Below are 8,794 nucleotides of genomic sequence, written 5' to 3' on the forward strand. Positions count from 1 at the left end.
ATAAAATTACATAAAAATATAACATTTATTTTTAACAAAGATTTTTTGAGTTCCTTTCGTACTTGACATAAAAATGATCTAAGAGCTTTTTTGAAAAATATCAGCGGGTCCTTAATATTAAAGTTAACAATTGCTCCAGTTCTTATACGATTATTAAAACATGATTCCAATGCAGTCCAAACTAATTGTTTCCCCTTTTTATTATTATTCTTTTTGTATTTAAATTGTTATCGATAATTTTTAAAAATACTTAAATTTGATTCTAATTTAATCATAGATTTTCTATCTATTTTTTCCTGACTTCTTAAAAATTTTTTTAAAATTAAAATATTTTTATTTAAAAATTTTATCCACTTGCAATAATCATTTTTATTTTTTATAAGCTTACCAAGTTCGCCAATTTTTAACAACATTTTTTCACTCAACTCGCTAACTTCTTTTGTAGTAGACATTATGATGAGAATAAGTGTTATAAGTTTACGTTGTAGAATTAAATTGAATCAGATATTTTCATATGTCTCGTATAAATATACTAATATCATGTATTCCATTTACATTTTTTTTTCGCATTTAACAAGACGGGTATTATTTTATTACACACCTATTATAATAATTGCATCACGTTGCTAAATGTTAAGGTCATTTTGCAAACATAAATAAATCTGCAATAATTATAAATTCCAATTATCTTTAAGATGCATAAATGTTGTTTAACATGTAAAACCTTATTAGAATAATTACCAATTACTCGCTTAGGCAAATTTTCTAGTATAAAAGCACCATCGTCTTATACATAAAGTTAATCTTAACAACTCATCAACTTCATCAACTAACTACTACAATGAATGTAGAATCAACCTTCATTTTCGAATCTGTTGATCGAAAAAAGTTATCCAATAAACTATTAGTGGTGATGTTAAAAAATTTGTTCAAGTAAGTATTTTTTTAATTTAAAATTTCGAAAATGTTTAGCCATTATTATTATTATTATTATTATTGAAAGTTAATATTTTTATTTTTGTAAATAAAAATTTTGATTTTTTTTTTCATAGATTTGGAAAGAAGGATATTAAAATAGTACAGGGTAGAGTTCACCTCTACCTCTCTTACTCGCCCCGCAACGAAACAGTTGCACAAAAAGTGAAGGGCTTACCCGTAAAATATTTACGGGTGGCAGCTAGTGATGAAGAGGAGCTACAACTGTTCCTCAAGGCTATGCGGGAGTTTACAGAGGTAAACTTTTACCGAGCTGTGGAACTGGAAGAGGATGAACGTCACGCTTTAACGGACGGTAGAGATAAAGAGGAACCGAATAAAAAAAAAATTAAAATTTTGGAAAACCGAACATTCCGAGACTCTACTACTACTACAGCTGGACCATCCCAATTAATTGAAATACCTGATGAAGGTGCAGATGAGTTTGAGACGCAAAAATACTCTGTATTTGACTTAAATGAATATAAATAAAATATATTTTAAAATCAGTTTTTTATTTTAAATGGTTGAGTTTCTAAAAATAAATTCTTATTAATCTAACTAGTAAAGATATCCAATATCGAGATATTAAATTCATTGTTTTATTTTTTTAAAATGGCTTGACGTAAAACCAATAAAAAAAAAAAAACAAAAATTTTCTTATGTACTTATTTGATTAGTAATAAAACAAGTGTACCTATATTAACTATTATTTTAAACAGCAAGTGATTAAAAACGTTTTTAATTTTACATTTAAAATTAATAAATAAAACAAGTATATAATTGAAATTTAATCAATTTTATTCATATACCAATCCCTTAAAATATAAACATTTTCCTTGGCGCACCTTAAATTATTATAAATATGTTTTTTGCAGTGGTATTTACGACCACTTTGACTAATAAGACAATTTAAATTTAAACAACCCAACTCTAACAAGTCTATAATATTATTTGGAATTATACTACTTAACCACATTTTTTTTGTCAAACCTTTAACATTCACTGTCCTATTTGGTTTAATAGTGTCTTTTAAAAATGCATAAAGACCTTCCAAGGGTAAATAGTTGACGTCAGTAAAGTCCCAAGGCAATCCATGTAGATTTCTTGTTATCCAATCCATTTGTTTCCCTTCAAAACTGGCATTATCATCAAACCGTTGAAACCAGTGAAATGGAAATGGAAATTTAACAAAATGATGAAAAACGTCACCATTTTCCATATCAATTATAGCAATCTCCTTACAAAGAAATGGACTTTTTTTATATTGAAATCCTTGAACGTCTAAAATATACATGATGCTAGTTGTTTACCTTGGACAACGTGCGTGTATCTTTCACTATAACTTTTAGCAAACTAAAGTTAGAAATTATACAACATGCATTATTTAAATCATAAAATCTATTTTTAATAACACATAGGCTTTAGTTTGTTATATAAAGAATATACATTAACAAGTGCACAAAAACAATGTGATCGAGAGTGATAAAAGCATAGAGGTTCAGTTTTTTCCATCTCCACTTCTTTTTCCTTCTCCTCGACATTCTCTTTAATTTCGATAACAGGTTTCAGTGAATACTTTTCTACATATTTGCATGCATCTTTTCCTTTTACATATATCCTATGTATATTTTCTTTATCTGTAAGATTTTTCAATATTTCAGAAAATTCATAAACTGGGGTATATCCTTCGTACCAAGGAATGCAGTGTTGATTTATCATTGCCCATTTGGCTTCTTTAATAATTTCATTTGATAATTGATCCAATGCAAATGGTGGCTTAAACACAAAATGGCTTATTTTTTCTCCATCATAGACAGCCAATTCTTTAGGAAGAAACTTTTGGTTTTCAAGTTTAAAACCTTGAACATCCACTATTAAAAAATTCATATTTTTTTTTAAACAATTATATTTGCCTCACTATTTTTGTAAGAGGGTTATAGGTAAATACGCGATCGTATATCACCAAACAGTAAGCTGAAGTATCTTTGTCTAAATCACTATTTAACTCAAACTCGACTCGCATAACTACCGGACCTGACTGAAGCAATTCTTTTTGATGAATACAATTTATATAAGAGATTGGTGCTATGGTTTTAAACTGTTCGGGATTAAACATCGGTTCATCGGTCTTTGAATAATAGGTGGATTGAAATTGTGAATACATTTCATAGAGGGTTGCAAATTTGTTTTGTTTGATATCTAAATTAAGGTCTATATAAGGGTACCGTTCAGAGTTTAGAAATACTCTTATAGACCTTAAATTAATATCATGAAATTTACTCATATCTTCCTTAAGCTGATCTCGTTTACCACTTTGGAATGCAATAATTACGTGACGGGGTGTTTCTATCTTAGTTGATGTTTTCACTGGCCAATTATGTCTATTAGTTTTAAGAAGCTCTGGGTATTCAATTAATTCCCAACATCTAAACCCAACTTCGATGTCGACATTCTTATCAATAATTTTTGTAAGAAGCAATTCTTGTGATATTCCTACAGAAATATGAGGTACATTCCAGGATACCTTACTCAGGGTTACCTTTAATGATTCATTTGCTTCCGTAGTCGTAACAGCATTATTATCAGTATGATCTCTAACTAGAATCAGTTCTTGTTTAGAATTTATTATCACTTTTTTATAATCTTCAAAAAATCCCATGAGAGTTTTTAATGGAATGCTTACATTAAAAAAACCCGTTTTTTCATCCACTATTGATTTTTTTTCAGTAGTAGTAGTAGTAGTAGTAGTTGTTGGCAAATACCATCCGGCATTTTCAAGCTTATTTACTTCATTATTATTGTATGATAGGTATCCTTTTAGTGTTGATGTCATACCTACATCTCGCACGGAATCAATTGTTACACCATTGAGCTGATACCTCATTTCTTTAAATAGAAAAGCTACTCCATTGTTGATAAATGATGCTTTTTTTGAAACTGTTCCATCACTCTTGGTTAATTTTCCCTCTATATAGAGTGAACTTTCTCCAGGTAAAGTATACTTTTCAACTTCATTAACGGGAATCACTATTTCATCGTTATTTCCCAGTTTTGTTGGTAGGTATGGTTCATAGGAATGTGTTTCATAATGTGTAATAGAATTATCCATTATGAGCTTTTCCGTAACATTAAGAATTGAGGACATTTTTTTTTTTAATTTACGTTTTACAATATGATAAATCCAAGTGATTTTAAAAAGTTTCTATTAGACTTACTTAACGGTTTCAAATTAAAGTTATAACTAAATTTATTTTTTTTATGTTTAACTTTATATACTTTATTTGTAAACATTCCATTTTCCTTTTTATTATATAAGATAGCCATTATTCCAATTTTTTAATGTGTAGCCTAATGGTAACGGTTTCGTTTCTAAAGTTGATTACGTCTCCCTCTTGATCTATAATTTTTACAATAATTTTATCTATCACCTTTACAACGACTGGAAAATAAATGATATTTTGTGGACTTTCAATAATTTTATATCCAGGTGGAACATTGGGAAAGAATTGATGAATAATGTGAACGGGTTGTCCGTTCAGGTATGATCCTTCGGCTATACTACAATCCACACAAAGAGAATTTACTTTTATTATCTCTGCTGGAAAATCTGACTCATGATATTTCTTATCACCCTTAATTGTTTGGTCACTTTTAAAGCCTAAAAGCTCTCCAATAGTTCCCTTTTTAAAAACGATATCTGTAGATGATTTAATTTTACACTTTAGGGTATTATTGTTTGCACGTAAAAGAAAGGATATTTCCCTTTCTTCAAATTTCTCCTGTAGTAGTTGATTTAAATCTTCAATTTCATAGCTTCCCAGAGGTATTTCTATGAAATCTCCTTTACTTCCATAATAAACCCTATTATTTGAATAATCAATATTGGGAATTGTATAAAATGTCTCAAAATTTATCAAACCCACAACATAATCTGAATTATCATCTAAATAAATAGGTGGATTAAAATTTGCCGAAAGTATGCTACTTTTAGCTGAAAGTGTTATGGTAAACGATGACATGCTTCTTGATAACTGTTTATTTTTTATCTGGATTAAACAATTTGGTTACCTATTATTATAAAGGAAATGTAGACATAGCTGTCCACAGTTAGATTTATCATATGTTTGATACGGATCATGGTTATAGCTAATTAAATTTTTATTACCATCACTTAAAAAATATGCAATAACTTCTTTAGGGGGCCTTAGATTACCGAAGCTATCAAAATAACTTATTTTTTTATTTTTTTTAACGTATGCCGTCCAATGTGTACCTGGACCAGAATTACTATCCAAGTTTATAATTCCACTTTCAATTTTTCTAATTACTTTTGGTAATTTATCTCGCATGAAGATGCCTCTAAAATGAGAAATGTTTAATTTTTTAATATACCTATTTATATCTAGGTTTGTTAACGGCTTATTGTGAGGTAATATATTTAATAGTTTTTTGGTTTTAGATATAACCCATAACCATTTTTATATGGTTTTAAGTAAAGACCACTTCCTTTTTTCCCAATAGCTATCTCTTCCATGACACGATTATGTCTTTTATTTTCTTCTAATTTTTGTTGTGCTGCCTTTGTATCATTAATGGCTTTAGCAATGCTTGCTGCCCCTCCTCCTAAAGCGCCTAAGGCAGATAGCCCTGCAAATATTGGAATTAAAGGAAGGACACCACCTTTGATTTTTGGAATAGGAATTATTCTTTTTGAAGAAATTTTCCTTTTTTTAAGACGTTTTAAGGCACCATTGGTTGTAACGTTTAACTTTTTATAAGACTTTCCGATTATACCTTTTTTTCTTTTACTTGCAGACGCTTTTTTTCTATTTTTCTTTTTTGTTAAACCCATCCCCAATTTGGATTTTGCTTTCATTATACCTGCAATTCCTAGGGCGCTTAAACGTTCACCCACACCTGCATCACTTGACCTAAACCGATTGATTGCTTGGTCAGCCAATATCCTATCGGCCTTGTTACGACTTTTTACGCTAGAAAATTTACTGTATGCAATGTCGTGATTTTTACACGCTTCGTCAAGTTTATTTACGCCTTGATGACCGGCAGCTAAACGTTTTTCCAATCTTGTACCGGGCCCACAAAAATTATAACCAGGAATGTGTAATTCAAATGGTAATTTATTAATTACAGTATTTAAGGAGCCACCTTTCGGTGTGAACTTTAGTGTCATAATAGATTTTTATATAATAGTTAATACCCTTTTATACTTCGAATATGTGGTTGGAAAAACAAAAGTTTTCGTTACCAGTGAAAAATTATGACCTAAATATCAGTAATGGGCAGATATTTAAGAAACATGGGGAGTTGTTTGGAGGTGAATCAAAACGGGGAATCATAGTGGGTCCATCTGGCTGTGGAAAAACTAATGTAATGATTACATTATTAACACACCCCAACGGATTACGATTTGAAAATGTTTATGTGTATTCTAAATCATTATATCAACCAAAATATGAATTTCTAAGAAAATTATTAAAACCACTTAGGGGAATAGGTTATTTTGAGTCGTGTTTTGAGCAGGATATTGTACCACCAGTTGACGTTAAACCTAATTCAGTAATAATATTTGATGATATTGTGTGCTGTAATCAAAGTATTATGCGAGATTATTTTTGTTTTGGTAGACATAAATATACGGACTGTTTTTACCTATGTCAAACGTACTCATCGATTCCTAAACAATTAATCAGAGATAATGCAAACCTACTAATTATATTTAAACAAGACGGAACCAATTTAAAACATATCTATGATGATCATGTAAATATGGACATGTCATTTCAACAGTTTAAAGATCTCTGTTCCACTTGCTGGCGATCCGATTTTGATTTTATTGTTATTGATAAAGATTGTGGTGTTGAGACTGGAAGGTATCGAAATAAATTTGACCAGTTTATTCATTTAAATAAATAAGATATATCACTAAGGAGTTAATTAGTTTAAAGCCTATAGTTTGGAAGCGAACATGAATGAAAAGTTAGTAAAAGAATTAATACAAGCCCGTCAAGCTGTAAAACGAAAACTAAAATCTTTAAAAACAGATGTGGCCAAGTCTCAGTTTCGACAAGAAAAAGAATTTAAACCAATTACAGAACCCTTTAAAGAATTAATTAAAGCTGTAAAAGCGGAGGAAAAAATTAAAACAGAACCCTTAACACCGCCAGCATTTTCTACTCCTCAAAAATTTAAAACCGATTTATCACCGCAAAAAAGACGTCAAACAAATATTTATAACAAATATCTACCTTCGGAATTACCATCATTTTTAACAAGAGAAGATACATTTGAAATAAACGATGAGAATGACGATGATGTATTTTTTAATCAACAATCATCTTTAAGGGAGCCTCGTCTAAGTTCTACGAGACGAGATAATTTAGATGAATCTACCATTACTGAACCAACAACAAAAGAAATTAGACAGAGTATTTTTGAGTTAACCAGAAGTCCGGCATACGAACAATATCTTGAAGCATTTCATCCGCTTGTAAGAGGTTTTGTTGATGCATCTTTAAAAAGTGAACGAGATTTAGATAATACGCATGGCCTATTTCATGATGCAGAAAATGAAAAGTGGAAAATTGGCGACAGTGAAGCTGACTTTGTGCAACAAAATTTTAAGATTCAGGATTTAATCTATGAGGGTACACCCGGTCTCTATGAACTTTTATTTTTTCAAGAACCTCGCGGTTATACCTCAAAAGATCTTGACAATTACATGGATATATTGCAAAGAAGCAATGCTTATAGAAGAAACTATGATCCAAAGGCACAGATTCAAGGCACTACCGACCCAAAATACTTAACAATAATAAAACCGTACTTGATAAAAAAGGGAATTTTAAGATCTACTTCCACATCTAGTGCCATTCCTTTTTCTAAGCCTAAACCACCGTCAGAAACACGCCCGAGAAGTACTAGAATAACCTCGAAAAAGGGGGGAGGAATGATGATGAATTTAACAAATAAAAAAACTGATTATGTCTATTATGATGATCCTAATGAGTTAGTGGAACGGTTAAAATTACTTATATCATCACAAATGGCAGGGCATACCGGACATAATAATGAAATAGTCTCCATTATTGAAGAGCTAAAGGAAGCAAAAGTTATTTTATAGACTGTTTAAAACCACTATATGGTATTTTAAAAATGTCTTTGAACAAGTTCGGTTCTCATCTTCACTTAAATAGGAAAAACTATAGTAAAACTGATACAATTACTTTTATTCAATTAACGCCCCTAAAGTTGTTTTACAACATATCATTAACATTTATGGGAAACTGCTTTCCAAACGATGAGAAATTTACTTTGATATTTGATAAAAAAAACATTTTTTAAATTTCCATTAAGTTCTGGTGTTATTATAGGGGCTGAATATCCAAAGAAAGAAATATTCTTATTAATTAATGGTAAAAAAGGAAAATTAGAGGGAAGAGAAATAAAAGAAGGAGATCTAATTGAGTTTGGTAAAGAGCCAAAATCCTCAATTGACTTTTTTTATGGAGAATTAATAATAAAATGTCACTCTCACGAGATGTGTAACAATAAATAAGTACAAATAAAGTTTATTTCAAAGATGACTTTAGACAAGTTTGGATCTCACATATTTCATAAATATTCCAGAATTGATGATGATAATCAAGTTAATTTAGTCAACATTGCAAATTTAAAATTATTTTACCATATAACATTGCCATTTCTTGGTCACCATGACCCAAGTGAAAAAAATTTTGTTTTAACCCAAGATAAACGAGTTTCCTATCGATTTCCAACTGACTCTGGTGTTATTATA

At 29.9% G+C, this 8,794-nt stretch overlaps 3 protein-coding genes across 3 annotated transcripts; 2 read left to right on the plus strand and 1 right to left on the minus strand.

The window, feature by feature from the left end:
* Positions 1 to 790: 790 nt before the first annotated feature.
* LOC126746422 (uncharacterized) lies at positions 791 to 1,481 on the plus strand. The gene is made up of 2 exons (XM_050454681.1): positions 791 to 933; positions 1,053 to 1,481. Exons 1-2 carry the CDS (start codon positions 842 to 844, stop codon positions 1,465 to 1,467), a joined length of 507 nt encoding a protein of 168 aa, XP_050310638.1. The 5' UTR covers positions 791 to 841; the 3' UTR covers positions 1,468 to 1,481.
* Positions 1,482 to 1,755: 274 nt separating this feature from the next.
* LOC126746417 (uncharacterized) lies at positions 1,756 to 4,939 on the minus strand. Its single transcript, XM_050454677.1, has one exon. It carries the CDS (start codon positions 4,121 to 4,123, stop codon positions 2,882 to 2,884), a length of 1,242 nt encoding a protein of 413 aa, XP_050310634.1. The 5' UTR covers positions 4,124 to 4,939; the 3' UTR covers positions 1,756 to 2,881.
* Position 4,940: 1 nt separating this feature from the next.
* On the plus strand, positions 4,941 to 8,119 carry LOC126746568 (uncharacterized). Its single transcript, XM_050454872.1, has one exon. The coding sequence runs from the start codon at positions 6,965 to 6,967 to the stop codon at positions 8,117 to 8,119; it is 1,155 nt and encodes a 384-aa protein (XP_050310829.1). The 5' UTR covers positions 4,941 to 6,964.
* The last annotated feature ends 675 nt before the right edge of the window (positions 8,120 to 8,794 follow it).

Source organism: Anthonomus grandis, chromosome 17 (genome assembly GCF_022605725.1).
Source record: "Anthonomus grandis grandis chromosome 17, icAntGran1.3, whole genome shotgun sequence".
Taxonomy (NCBI): Eukaryota; Metazoa; Arthropoda; class Insecta; order Coleoptera; family Curculionidae; genus Anthonomus; species Anthonomus grandis.